General features: G+C 44.7%; 1 protein-coding gene across 4 annotated transcripts; it reads left to right on the top strand.

Moving 5' to 3' along the window:
* The first annotated feature begins 7973 nt into the window (after positions 1 to 7973).
* DNAAF2 (dynein axonemal assembly factor 2) lies at positions 7974 to 18130 on the top strand. Of its 4 annotated transcripts, XM_054448350.2 has the most exons (4): positions 8048 to 9803; positions 9906 to 10049; positions 15136 to 15279; positions 17271 to 18130. In XM_054448350.2, exons 1-4 carry the CDS (start codon positions 8175 to 8177, stop codon positions 17775 to 17777), a joined length of 2424 nt encoding a protein of 807 aa, XP_054304325.2. In that variant the 5' UTR covers positions 8048 to 8174; the 3' UTR covers positions 17778 to 18130. The 4 variants fall into 4 exon arrangements, with proteins under 4 accessions (XP_054304327.2, XP_054304326.2, XP_054304325.2 ...); XM_054448352.2 differs by lacking the exon at positions 15136 to 15279 and having other exon boundaries at positions 7974 to 9803; XM_054448349.2 differs by having other exon boundaries at positions 8048 to 10049.
* Positions 18131 to 18503: the final 373 nt, after the last annotated feature.

Genomic DNA, 18503 nt, shown 5'->3' with positions numbered 1-18503 from the left:
TCAGTATTAGAATAAGGTAAGGCAGGAACTAGAACCAGGTGAGGATCAACATCGTCCAGAGATGGAAAAGAAAGCCAAGGTCTGAAAGACGGGACAGCAGAGGAGCCGGTGTGAAAGAATGTCTGGACTTTGCTTTAGTAAAGAACAGAGACAGTGTGTTCCCAGCTGGGTGTTCCCAACTGGGTGTTTAATCAGCTGAAGCCCGGCTGATCTCACTGCTGCAATCTGTTTATGAGGCACCATTAAGTGAAGGTACACCTCAAAGCAGGAGCCAGATTGTTAACACACAAAGACAGTGGTAAGGTTTCTCTACTATAAGAAAAGCAAACACGTGTTTTCTGTAGGGAAACCACAGAATGCCAGACTGGACAGACCGAATGAAGCATTCTTCAGCCAGGGGCAGCCAAGCAGGAAACCAGGCCTATGGGGCCATTTTAGAGAAATCTGGATTTTTTGGTACAATATCCTGACTTCGCAAGCACTAATTTAAACTGCAGTTTGCAACCAAGAAGACAGGCTTACAGATTGGATTGTGTTCATGAACTGTTTTCCCTGCCTTATAGGCACAGGAATTTAATTTTGTGGTCCATAAGAGATCCCTATTAAGCAAAATCAGGTGAGCCCCAATCATTCACCACCATCTGTGAAATTTAGTGTCCTCTTGTAATGGTGGTGGTAGCTCAGAGCAGGGAAGGTAAACTTAAAATGGAACATTTCATTCTGATCCTATGCACATATATGCGTTTTCTCTGGAGCCAAGGCTCTTACCCACTCTATTCAAAGGCTCCACTTTTATTGTTTTTATTGTGCTTACACTTTGGGCTTTTTAGGCAGGTTTTCTGAATTAAAGGGCTGGGGTGGGGGGGTTGCGGAAAAGGTTGCAAGACCATTGCTCCAATTCCTTAATACACGTATTAAATGTTTACTATGCTAGGCACTGTGCTAAGTGCTTATTCATTGCGCAATTTAATCCTCATTAGGTTCACTATTACCTTTAGTTATACATGAAGAAAACAGGCATAGGTAGGTTAAATAAGTTGCCCAAAGTCACACAGCTGGTAAGGGTCACAGCAGAGTTGATGCTGGGTTATCTGACTGGAGTCCAGGCGCCTCAACAGCATGGTATTGTCTTGCCTTCGTCTACTTCCTTACTGAACATGCTACTGAAGTTATACAAGATCATTTATCTTGAGCAGTGTTTCAGACTGAAGGTCAAACTGATCAGTGGGTTGAAATATTAATGAGTCATGGCAGAATAGAAAATTCCAGTGCATTAAGTTTTGTCTCATGAAGCTGTTTGTTATGTATTAGGATCTGGCATGTGCTATCACAGTATCTCACTTAAGTCAGTAGGTCTCAGCCATCTACTCTGGACCTCTACTTCCCAATAAGTAGAGCAAATGGCATCTGAAGAGAGCAAATGCAGTATTTGCGGAAGGATAGGATAAGAGAGTTTGCACAAAGGGGTTAATAACTGATAATGGCTCAATACCTAGGAACTTCTCCCTCCAAAAGGCATTAATTTTTTTTTTTTGAGACGGAGTTTCACTCTTGTCGCCCAGGCTGGAATGCAATGGTGCAATCGTGGCTCACTGCAACCTCAGCTTCCCGGGTTCAAGAGATTCTCCTGCCTCAGCCTCCCAAGTAGCTGGGATTACAGGCACCCGCCACCACGCCTGGCTAATTTTTGCATTTTTAGTAGAGGTGATGTTTTACCATGTTGGCCAGGCTGGTCTCGAATTCCTGACCTCAGGTGATCCACCCACCTCGGCCTCCCAAAGTGCTGGGATTATAGGTGTGGGCCACTGCGCCTGGCCCATTATTTTTTTAAGGATAGCTTTCCTTAATGGATGAATTTTAGGCAAGAGAACATTTGTTTTGGGCAAGGGGGCTCTTCCACAACTGTACACTGTCTTTTCCCAAAGAGATTCTTCTGGGAAAGAGAACATCACATAGTAAGAAACTTGGCAAAGCAGAGGGCAGGAACCCTCAGAGAATCTAATGAAAGCTATGGGCCCTATGGGCCTCTACTGAGACCCATGTCCCCCAGCCCCACATGAGCCTGCCCCTACACATAATTTCAGAGGGTTCAGGAACCCTAAAGTCCATTATCACTTCTAAACAACCAGTTGTAGTTTGTTGTCCTTTGAGAAGTATGGTGTGTTCATGTGTTCATGTTTGGAAATGCCTTTTTTAAGGTCAAACGTCCAGAATTTTGATGTTACAAAGGTGAGTGAAAATAAGTTGACAATTAATCCTTGGTTATGCTCACTGACGTCAGGGTTATAATAGAGTGCAATTTTACACATCCCTCAGGTGCTTTAAACCTTTTGGAACTCATCTTTATGTCTCAAAGCTATTTTAGATGCAAAGCTTTAAAACCTAACGGTAGGGTATTCTAAGACTTTTTACTAAACAAGTTCATAGAAAATTATAAAATGTAAGCAAGCATAACAAAAAAGTTATAACAACCTACAATTCCACTATCAGAAATATTGTTAATGTTTTGGTAAATATGCTTCCAGATTTTTCTCTATAAAAATATTTTGGGATCATACTATACATACTAAACTTAGTTTTTTCTTTACTGTATTCATTTGTCTGCCTGCCCAGTAATGTTCTAGGCATCAGAGAATCCAGTGGTAAACCAGAAAGGCAAGGTCCTAGATTTCATGATGCTTACCTTTTCAAACGGGGAGAGCCATACCTTATAGCAAGAAAATACCAAATACAAACCATGGTTAAAAAAAAAAAAAAAAAGCCAAGCATGGTGGCTCATGGCTGTAATCCCAGCACTTTGGGAGGCCGAGGCAGGCAGATCACTTGAGGTCAGGAGTTCAAGACCAGCCTGGCCAACATGGAGAAAACCCCATCGCTACTAATACAAAAAAAAAATTAGCTGGTCATGGTGGTGCGTGCCTTTAGTCCCAGCTGCTTGGAGGCTGGGGCACGAGAATTGCTTGAGCCCGGGAGGCAGAGGTTGCAGTGAGCCACCATCACGCTGCTGCACTCCAGCCTGGGTGACAGAGTGAAACTCCATCTCAAAACAAGAACAACAAAAAACGATGCTGGCCATTTTATATGAGGTGTTGGAGGTGGGAGAAACATGTTACAGGGAGTCACTAAGGTGACATCATTTAAGGTCTTGAGGTTCAATGGCCTGTGCCCAGGCTGCACAGGAGTCAAGAGTATTCTGACATTAGACTGATCTGGGGAAGAAAATTAGATGGTGAATATGAAGTGTGTTAGGGATTAAGTGTAGACACACGTAAAGAACTTGGATATGAAGTTACTAGGTTTTCAGAAGATAATGATGTAAGTTGATTTGATTTTAAAGATCACTAAAGCAACTGTCTGGAAAAGAGATTGTCAGAAGGGAAGAGCTGAAGAGACCGATTGGAAGCTGTTGCACAAGTCTGCGATGGAGATGATGGTGGCTCAGAGCAGAAATAGAAGTGGATATATTTGGAGTGTACAAGAAGAGACAACAGGACTATGTAACTGAACGGCAGCAGGGTGAGGGAAAGAGGAATCAGCTTATGTTTTAGGTTTAAGTAGCTGGGTAGGCGGTATTTAGTGCAACTGGGGAAAGAACAAGTTTGAGATATAAAAATCAAGATTTCTATGTACAATTGTTAATGTGAGATGCCCATCAAACATCAAGGTGGATAACTGTGTGGCATGTGAGTCTCTTGGAGCTCAGTGGTCAGGTAGAACTGGAGATACAGTTTTGGAGTCACTAGTCTCACCCCAGATGAGATTCATGAGGGCAAAGTTTTTTTTTTTTTTAATCTTTTTTTTAGGCTGGGCAAGGTGGCTCATTCCTGTAATCCCAGCACTTTGGGAGGCCAAGGAGGGTGGATCACCTGAAGTCAGGAGTTTGAGAGCAGCCTGGCCAACATGGCGAAACCCCGTCTCTACTAAAAATACAAAAATTAGCCAGGCATGTTGGCGGGCATCTGTAATCCCAGCTCCTCGGGAGGTTGAGGCAGGAGAACTGCTTGAACCTGGGAGGCAGAGGTTGCAGTGAGCTGAGATTGTGCCACTGCACTGCAGCCTAGATAAGAGGGAGACTCTGTCTCAAAAAAAAAAAAAAAAAAAAGTACATTTTTTAACTTTAAAAGTATAAGATACATAAAATCTACTGTCAGTGTACAGCACAATGAATTTCACAAATTGCACACCCAATGTAACCAAGATTAACAGACCCTCACCCAGAAGCTCTCCCAACATGGCCATCACTAGCTTGGCTTAAACAGATTTATTTTGCCATGTTTTGTCTATTATATGACAGAGTCATATGTGTTATTTTACATCTGGTTTCTTTCAAGCACCATTATGTTAATGATACTCATCTATAATGTTGAGTAGTGCATTGTGTGGGTAGATATTTACATTTATCCATTCTACTATGAATGAGAATTTGGGTTGTTTCCAGAATTTGTCAATTATGAATAGTGCCGCTATGAATACACACATTGTAGTACGTGTCTTTTGGTGGGGATATGTGTTTCTGTTGAATGTGTATCTGGGAGGAGAATTTCATTGTCGTAAGCCTTATGTTAACAGTGTTCCAATATATACTCCCAGGATATGAAAGTGCAATTGCTGGCTGGGCATGGTAGCTTGTGCCTGTAATCCCAGCACTTTGGGAAGTCAAGGTGGGCGGATCACCTGAGCTCAGGAGTTCGAGACCAGCCTGACCAACATGGTGAAATCCCATCTCTACTAAAAAATACAAAAATTAGCTGGGCGCAGTGGCGGGTGCCTGCATTCCCAGCTACTTGGGAGGCTGAGGCAGGAGAATTGTTTGAACCCAGAAGGCGCAGGTTGCAGTGAGTCAAGATCCCGCCAAAGCACCCCAGCCTAGGCGACAGAGCAAGACTCTGTCTCAAAAAAAAAAAAAAAAGCAATGCAACTGCTTCACATCCCTGTTAATTACCTATATAATAAGTGCAATAAGCACACAATAAATATCTGTTGAAAGGACTAATTTGAACACAGATGGCATTTAAAACTATGGGCTTGGATAAGACATCTTGGAAGAAATGTGATTAGGTAAGAGGGCTGATAGACAAAGCCTTGGGTGACTCCCACATTTGCAGAACTGGCAGGAGCATAAAGGAGGAGGAAAATGGGAGAGTTTGGAGTTCTGCACAACATGAGAAAAATGTGTTTTGTGGGGGCAGTCAACTGCTTTGAATGCTTCCAAGAGACCATAAGATAAGGCAGTGGTTTGGGAAAAGAGGAGTCAGGAGTTCTGATCTTCGTCATTGCAAGCCTGAGTAGCTTATGCATTAATCACTCAGATGGACACCTCAAACGTGCAGCTGGATATACGAGTGTAAAACCTGAGTGTAAGACAAGTATTTGTGAGTGTAAATATATTTCTGAAGGAGAGTATAGATGGGTAAGAGACTGGGTCCCAGTTTTGGGGCATTTCCATGTAGAAGTTGAAAAGAAGTAGATACCTACAGAGCAAAACTATGAGAGTGACTGATGAGACTGAAGAGAAATCTGGAAAGTGTCTTGTCACTGAGGTAATGCCAACATCAACTGTTAAATGTTGCTGAGAATAGAAAAATGATCACTGAATTGACCAATTACCAATGAATAAATAACTACTCCAGTAAATAAATATACTTCCATAGGATCATTTTGATTGGTTGCACAAAATTCTGTTGTGTGGCTCTACCAAAACCTGCTCAATCAGTTCCATTGTTGAACTTGTAGATTCTTCTCAAACCTTTAGAATCATAAATGATGTCACCTTGAGAATGTTCTAAGAGTATTGTGTTAAATACTCTAAGGGCATTTGGGTCAAAAAAATATGCACATTAGAAAGGTTTTAGGCCGGGCGCGGTGGCTTATGCCTGTAATCCCAGCACTTTGGGAGGCTGAGGTGGGCAGATCACGTGAGGTCAAGAGTGGGAGACCAGCCTGGCCAACATGGTGAAATCCCATCCCTACTAAAAATACAAAACTTTGCCAGATGTGGTGGTGAGTCACTGTAATCCCAGCTACCTGGGAGGCTGAGGCGGGGAGAATTGCCTGAACCTGGGAGGCGGAGGTTGCAGTGAGCCAAGACTGCACCACTACACTCCAGCCTGGGTGACAGAGTGAGACAGCCTCAAAAAAAAAAAAAAAAAAAAAAAATGGTTTTAGACCTGGTGTGGTGGCTCATGCCTGTAATCCTATAATTCCAGCACTCTGGGAGGCCGAGGTGTTAGGATCATTTGAATCCAGGAGTTGGAGACCAGCCTGGGCAACACAGTGAGAACCCTATCTCTACAAAAACTTAAAAAATTAGCCAGGCATGGTAGCACATGCCTGTAGTCCCAGTTACTTGGGAGGTTGAGGCAGGAGGACTGCTTGAGGCCCAGAGGTTGAAGCTGCACTCCAGCCTGGGCAACAGAGACCCTGTCTCAAAAATATATAAATACATATATAAATGAATAAATGGTGTTGATACAATTGCAAAACTGCTCTCTAGAAAGATTTTACTAAAGTCTACTCCCACCCCAAGGAAATACAGTAACTGTAAGAATCTTTGCTATTTTGGTAGTTTAAATGTGGTATATTTGCATTTTTATTATTAATCAAGTTAGTTTTATATGTTCACGGGCCACTGGTAATTGTTTATGAATAGCCTGCCCATATGTCTTGCCCCAAATGAGTTTTAACTGGATAAATATGATAGTGGAATCTCCAGAAAATGCAAAGGAGGAACACTGAGATTGAAATGTTGGCCGGCGCCATAGCTCACGCCTGTAATCCCAGCATTTTGAGAGGTCGAAGAGGGCGGATCACCTGAGGTCAGGAGTTCAAGAGCAGCCTGGCCAACATGGTGAAACCCCATCTCTACTAAAAATACAAAAATTAGCCGGGCGTGGTGGCAGGTGCCTGTAATCCCAGCTACTTGAGAGGCTGAGACAGGAGAACTGCTTGAACCCGGGAGGCTACGGCTGCAGTGAGCCGAGATCCCGCCACTGCACGCCAGCCTGGGAGACAGAGTGAGACTTTCAACAACAATAGAAAAGACTGAAATGTTGGTTTAGCAAAGTGAAAAAAGGCAGATAAACTTAGGTTTGGATTCGCCTGTTGAATACACCGCCTCTGTGACCTTGGTCCAACTTCTCAGGTCCCATCTTCTTGTTTGTGGAATGGGGATGAGGTTTTTATCTTCAAGTAGTGTGAACAACGAATGGGATAATGTACGTAATGCTGGAAATTATGACAGTTACAATAGTTATTCTGCAGAAGTAACTGCACCATGGCATAGGAATCCATGTAACAGAGAAAGAAGCCGGGCACGGTGGCTCACGCCTGTAATCCCAGCACTTTGGAAGGCCGAGGCGGGCGGATCACGAGGTCAGGAGATCGAGACCATCCTGGCTAACACGGTGAAACCCTGTCTCTACTAAAAATACAAAACATTAGCTGGGCGTGGTGGCGAGCGCCTGTAGTCCCAGCTGCTCGGGAGGCTGAGGCAGGAGAGTGGCGTGAACCTGGGAGGCGGAGCTTGCAGTGAGCCGAAACTGCGCCACTGCACTCCAGCCTGGGTGACAGAGCGAGACTCCGTCTCAAAAAAAGAAAAACAAAACAAAACAGAGAAAGTACGGTGGTGGATTGGTTTGAAGAATCTAAGAGGGCTATTTCTGGCATTTCCACTATTCCACCATGATTTCCTTGAGAGACTTGCTCTGTCGTTCAGGCCGGAGTGCAGTGGCGCGATCTTGGCTCACTGCAAGAGCTCTTCCTCCCGGGTTCACGCCATTCTACTGCCTCAGCCTTCCGAGTAGCTGGGACTACAGGCACCTGCCACCATGCCCGGCTAATTTTTTGTATTTTTAGTAGAGACGGGGTTTCACCGTGTTAGCCAGGATGGTCTCGATCTCCTGACCTCGTGATCCGCCCGCCTATGCTTCCCAAAGTACTGGGATTACAGGCCTGAGCCACCGCGTCCGGCCTATTCCACCAAGATCTCTACCCCTCCTTCCGAATGTTAGTGGTGTAACTATGACAACAAGCACGCGCTGCTCAAGGCTCAATTTTCCAGCCGTTACCGACCTCCACCGCGTCACTGTCCGCTGCCCAAAGACTCTGAGGCGGATCCCCCAACCCAGTGTCAGATTGATCCCCCTTGGCCCAAGGGTGAGGAGCCACAGGACAGTATGTCCAAAGCGGCGGCCTCCTCGTCGCTGGAGGACTTGGACCTGAGCGGAGAGGAGGTCCAGCGGCTCACCTCCGCCTTCCAGGACCCGGAGTTCCGGCGAATGTTCTCCCAGTACGCCGAGGAGCTCACCGACCCGGAGAACCGGCGGCGCTACGAGGCGGAGATCACCGCGTTAGAGCGTGAGCGCGGGGTAGAGGTTCGGTTCGTGCACCCGGAGCCGGGCCACGTGCTGCGCACCAGCCTGGACGGGGCGCGGCGCTGCTTCGTGAACGTCTGCAGCAACGCGCTGGTGGGCGCGCCCAGCAGCCGGCCCGGTTCCGGTGGCGACCGGGGCGCAGCTCCTGGCAGCCACTGGTCCCTGCCCTACAGCCTGGCGCCCGGCCGCGAGTACGCGGGGCGCAGCAGCAGCCGTTACATGGTCTACGACGTGGTCTTCCATCCAGACGCGCTCGCGCTGGCCCGGAGGCACGAGGGCTTCCGCCAGATGCTGGACGCTACGGCCCTGGAGGCCGTCGAGAAGCAGTTCAGCGTGAAGCTGGACCGCAGGAATGCCAAGACCCTGAAGGCCAAGTATAAGGGGACCCCGGAGGCTGCGGTGCTGCGCACGCCCCTGCCCGGGGTTATCCCGGCAAGGCCTGAGAGGGAGCCGAAGGGTCCTCTCCCGGACTTCCCCTACCCTTACCAGTACCCGGCAGCAGCCGGGAACTCGGCCGCCCCCGGGCCCCGGGCGCCCTCCCCTCCGGAAGCGGCCTTGCAGCCCGCCCCCACCGAGCCTCGCTACAGCGTGGTGCAGCGCCACCACGTGGACCTCCAGGATTACCGCTGCTCCAGGGACTCAGCCCCGAGCCCCGTGCCCCATGAGCTAGTGATCACCATCGAACTGCCGCTGTTGCGCTCGGCCGAGCAGGCGGCGCTGGAGGTCACGGGAAAGCTGCTGTGCCTCGACTCGAGGAAACCCGACTACCGGCTGCGGCTCTCGCTCCCGTACCCAGTGGACCATGGCCGCGGCAAGGCACAATTCAACAAGGCCCGGCGGCAGCTGGTGGTTACGCTGCCAGTGGTGCTGCCGGCCGCGCGCCGGGAGCCCGCCGTCGCCGCCGCCGCGCCGGAAGAGTCCGCGGACCGGTCCGGAACTGACTGCCAGGCCTGCGCTTCCGCTCGCGAGGGGGAGGCGGGACCCGCGGGGAGTCGCGCCGAGGACGGAGGCCGCGATACCTGCGTGGCTGGGGCTGCGGGCTCCGGGGTCACCACCCTGGGCGACCCCGAGGTGGCGCCTCCGCCGGCTGGCGCTGGAGAGGAGCGTGTCCCCAAGCCGGGGGAGCAGGACTTGAGCAGGCACGCGGGGTCATCGCCGGGCAGCGTGGAGGAGCCATCTCCCGGAGGAGAAAACTCACCTGGTGGCGGAGGCTCCCCTTGTTTTTCCTCCCGGGGCCTGGCCTGGGATTCTTCTGCGAGAAGAGAGAGTGCGCGCGGAGATAGCAGTGTGGAAACGCGCGAGGAGTCGGAGGGCACGGGCGGCGAGCGTTCAGCCCGCGCCATGGGTGGTCCCGGGACCAAGAGCGGGGAGCCTTTGTGTCCTCCGTTACTGTGTAAGCAGGACAAAGAAACCTTGACTCTGCTCATTCAGGTGCCTCGGATCCAGCCGCAAAGTCTTCAAGGAGATTTGAATCCCCTCTGGTACAAATTACGCTTCTCCGCGCAAGACTTAGTTTATTCCTTCTTTTTGCAGTTTGCTCCAGAGAATAAATTGAGTACCACAGAACCTGTGATTAGCATTTCTTCAAACAATGCAGTGATAGAACTGGCAAAATCTCCAGAGAGCCATGGACATTGGAGAGAGTGGTATTATGGTGTAAACAACGATTCTTTGGAGGTAACAATTCTTTCCGGAGTCCTCATATTTGAAATATCCCATCTCACTTTAAAAATTTGCTATTACGGGCCGGGCGCGGTGGCTCACGCCTGTAATCCCAGAATTTTGGGAGGCCGAGGCTGGCAGATCACTTGAGGCCAGGAGTTCTAGACCAGCCTGGCCAATATGGTGAAATCCCGTCTCTACTAAAAATACAAAAATTAGCCGGGCATGGTAGCGGGCGCTTGTAGTCTTAGCTGCTCGGGAGGCTGAGGAAGGAGAATCGCTTGAACCCGGGAGGCGAAGCTTTCAGTGAGCCAAGATCGCGCCACGGTACTCTAGCCTGGGCGACCGAGCGAGTCTCCGTCTCAAAACAAAACAAAACAAACTTAAAATTTGAAGTTCTAAAGATTCTTTAAACTCATAAATGAACAATTGGTGGTTTTTGTTAATGTTACATGTAATTTTTTTTAGCTCTTTTAACATAAACAAGAGTTGAGTGCTGACAAACAACACTAGCTGCACGGATTATATATTAAAAATTAAGTATTAGTTGGCTGGGTGCGGTGGCTGACGCTTGTAATCCCAGCACTTTGGGGGGCCAAGGCGGGTGGATCATCTGAGGTGAGGACTTTGAGACCAGCCTGACCAACATGGCGAAACCCCGTCACTATTAAAAATGCAAAAATTAGCTGGGCGTGGTGGCAGACGCCTGTAATCCCAGCTACTTGGGAGGCTGAGGCAGGAGAATCACTTGAACGCAGGAGGTGGAGGTTGCAGTGAGCCGAAATCTTGCCACTGCACTCCAGCCTGGGCAACAAGAGCAAAACTCTGTATCAAAAAAAAAGAAAAATTAAGTATTAGACTTTGGGCTTTAACTTACCAGAAAACTTTACTTTTCCTTCTTGTTTTTCTAGAAATTTGCTAGGAAGTTACATGTGTAATTTTTGAGTTGGGTATCTCTATGAGAAGTGGCTAATTGGAAACCTTCCAAAAGTGGTAAAATAAATAGCTGGGCTAGCTAAGGTAGTTTGTTAGAATATAAAATATGAAACTGAGTATCTGTTTATGTCATCAGAAGTGGGACATTTAGGAAAGGGCAGTTGTTCTCCTGTAACTGTTTTAGTAAATATGAAAATAACCCACAATGTGGGAAGAAAACTTTGTGGACAAGCAATTAAGAAAATATTCAATAATACATTTTAATCTGATTTTCAAGTATGCTAACATTTTAGAAAATAAACGACGAAAATGGGATTAGGGCAACTGTATTTTATATCTTTGAAGCCTGAAATAGATTTGTAATTACTTCACTAATCATCACATTTTTCTAAGGCTGATGGAACAACAGCATGTAACTCTTTTGCTTTACTTTGTACTGGACCAGGCTCTCAGTGTTAAATTTTTGGAAAAAAATCATGAGTAGTGGAACATATATAATGATAATATTATATGCATTACATGAAAATAATCATAAAGAGACCGTTTTGTGGCTTTCAAGGTCAGAACTTTACAAATAAATCCTAAATATATGTATTGAAGTTTTCAGTGTTCACTGACAATTTTCCAAAATCTTCAGAGCCTCTGAGGTCAGTAACTTTTTCAGTTCATTAGTCATTTCATCAGTCATTAGAGTGAAAAGGCAAGTTTATGCAAATCTTCTGGTTGTTTTTTGAGATGGAGTCTTGCACTGTCGCCCAGGCTGGACTGCAGTGGGGCGGCTCACTCACTGCAAGCTCCACCTCCTGGGTTCATGCCATTCTCCTGCCTCAGCCTCCCGAGTAGCTGGGCCTACAGGTGCCTGCCACCACGCCCGGCTAATTTTTTGTATGTTTAATAGAGATGGGGTTTCACCGTGTTAGCCAGGATGGTCTCGATCTCCTGACCTTGTGATCCACCCGCCTCGGCCTCCCAAAGTGCTGGGATTACAGGCGTGAGCCACCGCGCCCGGCTGCAAATCTTCTGTATTTTAATCATAACCATTTCCATTATATATTCCTTGGGATAACTAAAAATTAAAATATTTGGTGTATTATTTGCAATGAGTCAAAAATGTTGTCTTTTTCCAGAGGCATGAACATTAGAAATGCTTTCGATGGGGATGTTTCTGTATCACTGTGTTATTCTGGATCTTCAAATAATAGCAAAGCCAATTACTCTAAATGTAAAATTTTTCTATTCCCAAGGTTCAGTTTTGTTTGGTAGGTTTTCACGATTTTAAATACTGTTTAATGGAAGAAAAATACATAGCCAGGCGTGGTGACTCACACCTGTAGTCCCAGCACTTTGGGAGGCTGAGGCAGGCAGATCACGAGGTCAGGAGATTGAGACCATCCTGGCCAACAAGGTGAAACCCTGTCTCTACTAAAAATACAAAAATTAGCTGGGCGTGGTGGTGCGCGCCTGCAGTCCCAGCTACTTGGGAGGCTGAGGCAGCAGAATTGCTTGAACCCAGGAGGTGGAGGTTGCAGTGAGCTGACATCACGCCACTGTACTCCAGCCTGGCGACAGCGCGAGACTCTTTCTCAAAAAAAAAAAAAAAAAAAAAAGAAATATGTTTGTGTGTGTGTGTGTGTGTAGAGAGAGAGAGTTTATTTGGGCCAAAATAGAGGACTGCAAGCTGGGAGATACATATTCAAGTTGCTCTGAATATATGTTCCCAATATAAGATAACTTGAAACTTGTTTCTTTCTGATGTTTTCCACCTATTTGGACCAAATAATGAGCTGTGTTTATTTTGTAATTACAAAATTTGCTTATATAAAACTGCAGAGGAAAACATTTTTATTTGGGGCAACAATGAACTGCTTTTATAAATTAAGTAATTTAAAATATGGTTAATATGGTTATTCTCCCCACACCCTAACTATATATCTGTATTCACTTGACATGAACAAACTGCTTTGTGTTTGGGATTCAGGTAAAAGAGTGATTTTTGCATTTCCTAGTAATAGTTTGGAAATCTTTTCATGTCAGCATCTCGAAATCTACCTCATTATTTATTTATTTATTTATTTTTTTGGGAGACAGAGTCTCGCTCTGTCTCACCCAGGCTGGAGTGCAGTGGCGCGATCATGGCTCACTGCAGCCTCAACCTCCCAGACTCAAGCGATTCTCCCACCTTAGCCTCTGGAGTAGCTAGGACCACAAGTGCATGCTACCACTCCCGGCTAATTTTTGTATTTTTTGTAGAGATGGGTTTTGCCATGTTGCCTAGGCTGGTCTCGAACTTCTGGGCTCAAACAATCCACCTGCCTTGGCCTCCTAAAGTGCTGGAATTATAAGCATGAGCCACAATGCCCAGCCTAATTTTTTTCATAATTTACTTTTTCTCTGGAGCATAGATTCAAAATGCCCTGAATATATGCTACTTCATTCTTTTAGTAACTATACAGTTTGCTAATGTCACGCTGGAGTATCCCAGTGCTTAAAAATATAATACACTTGGCTGGATGCAGTGGCTCACGCCTGTAATCCCAGCACTTTGGTAGGCCAAGGTGGGAGGACAGCTTGAATCCAGGAGTTGGAGACCAGCCTGGACAACAGAGTGAGACCTGTATCTACAAAAAATGTTAATTTTTTTTTTTTTTTTTTGAGACAGAGTCTCACTCTGTTGCCCAGGCTGGACTCACTGCAATCTCCACCTCACGGGTTCAAGTGATTGCAGTTTTAGTAGAGACAAGGTTTCACTATGTTGGCCAGGCTGGTCTCGAATTCCTGACCTGAAGTGATCCACCCACCTTGGCCTCCCAAAGTGCTGGAATTACAGGTGTTAGCTGCCACACCGGGCCCAAAAAATGTAAAAATCAGCTGGGCATTATGGCATGCACCTGTAGTCCCAGGTACCCAGGTACTTGGGGGCACAGGTGGAGGATTGCTTGAGTCAGGGAGGTCAAGGCTGCAGGGGGCTATGAGTGTGCCACTGCATTCCAGCCTGGGCAACAAAGTGAGACCCTGTCTCAAGGCAAAAAAAAAAAGGGGGGGGGGCGGGGGGCTGGGTGTGGTGGTAGCTCACGCCTGTAATCCCAGCACTTTGGGAGGCCAAAGCAGGTGGATCACTTGAGTCCAGAAGTTTGAGGCCTGTGCAACATGGCAAAACGCTGTCTCTACAAAAAAATGCAAAACTTAGCCGAGAGTGGTGGCATGTTCTGTGGTCCCAGCTACTGTAGAGACTGAGGCGGGAGGATCACTTGAGCCTAGGAGGTCAAGGCTGCAGTGAGCCGTGATTATGCCACTGCACTCCAGCCTGGGAGACAGAGCAATACTCTGTCTCAAAAACAAAAACAAACAAAAAAAACACCACTTCTTTGAAATAAAATACTGTAATTGGCTCTTACCCACCCAAGAACTAAAAGGCAACTGGTCACACAAAATTTGAATAGATCTTTTCATGTATATTTCTTAGCCACCTCATTAGGAAATGTTTTAAAGCTGAATTATATTTTGTATCTGGGATCCCATTTATAGCCCTAGAGATGATGTTATTCTTAAGAAATACTAAAAGAGGCCAGCTATGGTTGCTCACACCTGTAATCCCAGGACTTTGGGAGGCTGGGGCAGGTGGATAGCTTGAGGTCAGGAGTTTAAGACCAGCCTGGCCAACATGGTAAAACCCCATCTCTACCAAAAATACAAAAATTAGCCCGGCATGGTGGCGGTCGCCTGTAATCCCAGCTACTCGGTAGTCTGGGGCAGGAGAATTGCTTGAACCTGGGAGGCGGAGGTTGCAGTCAGCCGAGATTGCACCACTGCACTCCAGCCTGGGCGACAGAGTGAGACTATGTCTCAAAAAAACAAAACAAAAGAAACAAAAAAAGAAAGAAAAGAAATACTAAAAGGTCAGATTTAATAGACAGAAAAAGGACCAAGACCTCTTTCTTTTAGGTTCTTTTTCTATACATTTATGTTTGTTCTTAGTACAACTCTTATTGCCCTGTACAATACCAAACTTAAATTTTTCCAAGACAGCTCATAGGAATAATATTAAAATAAACATTTTAAAAAGTGTAACCCTGAACAATGTGAGAATTTTTGTGAGCTGCTTTGAGATACAACTGTTGTCAAATATGACTTATAAGGCAGAATGTTTTTTCCCTTTTTATTTTAGGAAAGGTTATTTGTCAATGAAGAAAATGTTAATGAGTTTCTTGAAGAGGTCCTGAGCTCTCCATTCAAACAGTCTATGTCCTTAACCCCACCATTAATTGAAGTTCTTCAAGTTACTGATAATAAGATTCAAATTAATGCAAAGGTAAGGAAGTTGGTGGGCTCTATAGAGGAGTAATGAAGCACAGAGTTAAAACCTAACAAATTATTGATTTCTTAATGTCATAACTTTAAACAAAATTTACATAATGGTTGGGCAGAGTGATGTTAAGAGAAGAAAAGTCTTTCTTTTTTTTTTTTTTTTTGAGATGGAGTCTCGCTCTGTCACCCAGGCTGAAGTGGAGTAGCGCGATCTCGTCTCACTGCAACCTCTGCCTCCTGGGGTCAAGTGATTCTCCTGCCTCAGCCTCCCAAGTAGCTGGGACTACAGGAGCGTGCCACCATGCCTGGCTAATTTTTTGTATTTTTAGTAGAGATTGGGTGTCACTGTGTTAGCCAGGATGGTCTCGATCTCCTGACCTCATGATCCACCCGCCTCGGCCTCCCAAAGTGCTAGGATTACAGGCGTGAGCCACTGCGCCCAGCCAAGAAAAGCCTTTTGTCTGTGTATTTATTATGTGCTAAACACTTTGCTATTCATTTTCACATTATCTCATTTAATCCCAAAATAACCCTACAATGACGAACAAAGAGAAACTAACACTTAGGAAGTTTGAGTACTAGTCCAGGGACATACAATCTTTTTTGACTCTCAAACCATGGGAACTATGTTATACAATTTGTACCTTCTTTCTAATTCAATCTTAATTTTGGTCATTTTTATAGTCTTCAGTATTGAAGGTGCAAATGATTTAGTAACTACCACAATTGACAGACATACGTATTAGAAGGGTGGCTCTGAAAAATTAGAGGAATTCAAGAAAATTCAAGAAATTCAACAATGTGCTTATAACTGTTAAATAGTTTTGTAGACCATGTTGAAAAGTATGGATTATTGTTGTGAAAGGATATAATCAGGATATTAGTGCCAGGTTTACATTGTTAAAAAATGACTGGCAGTAGGCTGGGCGCAGTGGCTCATACCTGTAATCCCAGCACTTTGGGAGGCCAAGGTGGGCGGATCACCTGAGGTCAGGAGTTCGAGACTAGCCTGGCCAACATAGTGAAACCCCGTCTGTACTAAAAATATAAAAATTAGCCGGGCATGATGGCGGGCACCTGTAATCTCAGCTACTTGGGAGGCTGAAGCAGGAGAATCGCTTGAATCTGGGAGGCAAAAGTTGCAGTAAGCCAAGATTGCGCCACCGCACTCTAGCCTGGGTGACAGAGCCAGACTCAATCTCAAAAAAAAAAAAAAAAAAAGACTGGCAGCAGACTAGTCGTGATGGCTCATACCTGTAATCCCAGCACTTTGTGGATCATTTGAGGTCAGGAGTTCGACACCAGACTGGGCAACATGGTGAAACCCTGTCTCTACTAAAAATACAAAAATTAGCTGGGCGTGGTGGTGCATGCCTGTAATCCCCTCTACTTGGGAGGCTGAGGCAGAAATGTCTGAACCCAGAGGCAGAGGTTGTAGTGAGCTGAGATTGTGCCAGCCTGGGCAACAGAGCAAGACTCCGTCTCAAAAAAAAAAAAAGAAAGTCATCCTTCAAATGCTGCCTGTCTTTTTCTTTTTTTTTCCTTCTTTCTTTTTTTGACAGGGTCTTACCCTGTCACCCAGGCTGGAGTACAGTGGCACAGTCTCAGCCCAGTGCAACCTCCACCTCCCGGGTTCAAGTGATTCTCCTGCCTCAGCCTCTCAAGTAGAGGGGATTATCAGGTGTGCACCACCACACCCGGCTAATTTTTGTGTTTTTAGTAGAGATGGGGTTTTGCCATGTTGGCCAGGCTGGTCTCAAACTCCTGACCTCAAGTGATCTGCCCGCCTTGGCATCCCAAAGTGCTGGGATTACAGGCATGAGCCACTGTGCCCAGCCTGGAGGATGAATTTTGACAGGGAAGCCTGGAAGTATACCTGCAGGTCTGTAAGGGTTATTACCTCACAACTGTTAAAAATTTTATTTCCAGAGGGTAGTACAATTTAATTTTGTATTATTTAAAATAATTATTAATTTGTTGTTTCTCTTGACACAGTTGCAAGAGTGTAGTAACTCTGATCAGCTACAAGGAAAGGAGGAAAGAGTAAATGAAGAAAGTCATCTAACTGAAAAGGAATATATAGAACATTGTAACACCTCTACAACTGATTCTGATTCATCTATAGCAGTTAAAGCACTACAAATAGATAGCTTTGGTTCAGTTACATGCTTTCAACAAGAGTCTCTTGATGTTTCTCAAATGATACTTGGAAAATCTCAGCAACCTGAGTCAAAAATGCAATCTGAATTTATAAAAGAAAAAAGTGCTACTTGTTCAAATGAGGAAAAAGATAACTTAAACGAGTCAGTAATAACTGAAGAGAAAGAAACAGATGGAGATCACCTATCTTCATTACTGAAGAAAACTACAGTTCACAATATACCTGGATTTGACAGCATAAAAGAAACCAATATGCAGGATGGCAGTGTGCAGGTCATTAAAGATCATGTGACCAATTGTGCATTCAGTTTTCAGAATTCTTTGCTATATGATTTGGATTAATTCTATATAATTTCGGACTTTTAAATATTAAGGTTAAAAAATGCCTGTATCTAAAATTGATTCCGTTAACTGTTGTCTTAAAACTAAAGGCATTAAAGTATAAAATTAAAATTTGCAATTTTTTAAAAAAAATTGCAATTTTGATTCTCATGGGGGAAATTGGAGATAATTTTTTTTTTTTTGCCTCTGGAGTTTAAAGTTTCCTTATGGAGATAAGTTTTGTGATTTCTGTAATAGATGTGTATGTTTTCTATTTGAGAGTTAAAACATTTAGTTTTAATACAACCTATGTATATATACTTCTGTGTTAAATTTTGCTTTGTCATTACTTTAATAAAATTTCAAAATATTCACTTAAGTTGTGTTTGTCACACAAAGTAATCCTCAAGAATGCAATTAACTGTAATTATGAGTACATGTGTGGGGGGTAGAATTTCAAAACTTTCTCAGTCTCACTAAATAGGACATATGTAAGCTTGAAATGGAGCTTAGAGGGGAAAGAACTTTACTAACCAATATTAATCTAAACAATTACGATACAAATTCACCAGATAAAAGGTAGTATTTTTCATCAACTCTATATTTTACTTTGTCACACAAACTATATATATTTTATTTACATAAAGTATATATGATTTAGTTATTTAGTAATGATTTTCAAAATTCAGTTTTGAAGTATTTCTTCGAAGTTATTGAAATATTAAAACATCTTGTGGTTTTATAGAA

This window comes from Pongo pygmaeus, chromosome 15 (genome assembly GCF_028885625.2).
Source record: "Pongo pygmaeus isolate AG05252 chromosome 15, NHGRI_mPonPyg2-v2.0_pri, whole genome shotgun sequence".
NCBI lineage: Eukaryota > Metazoa > Chordata > Mammalia > Primates > Hominidae > Pongo > Pongo pygmaeus.
The sequence above is the reverse complement of the archived record's forward strand: the minus strand, read 5'-3'. Positions and strand labels throughout refer to the sequence as shown.

Bases quoted from the DNA above. Each gene is read 5' to 3' on its own strand.
- DNAAF2 (XM_054448349.2), top strand. From the start codon at position 8,175: ATGTCCAAAGCGGCGGCCTCCTCGTCGCTGGAGGACTTGGACCTGAGC. The intron at 10,050-15,135 runs GTAACAATTCTT...TTTTTATTTTAG, and splicing joins TAAACAACGATTCTTTGGAG to GAAAGGTTATTTGTCAATGA. The intron at 15,280-17,270 runs GTAAGGAAGTTG...CTCTTGACACAG, and splicing joins AGATTCAAATTAATGCAAAG to TTGCAAGAGTGTAGTAACTC.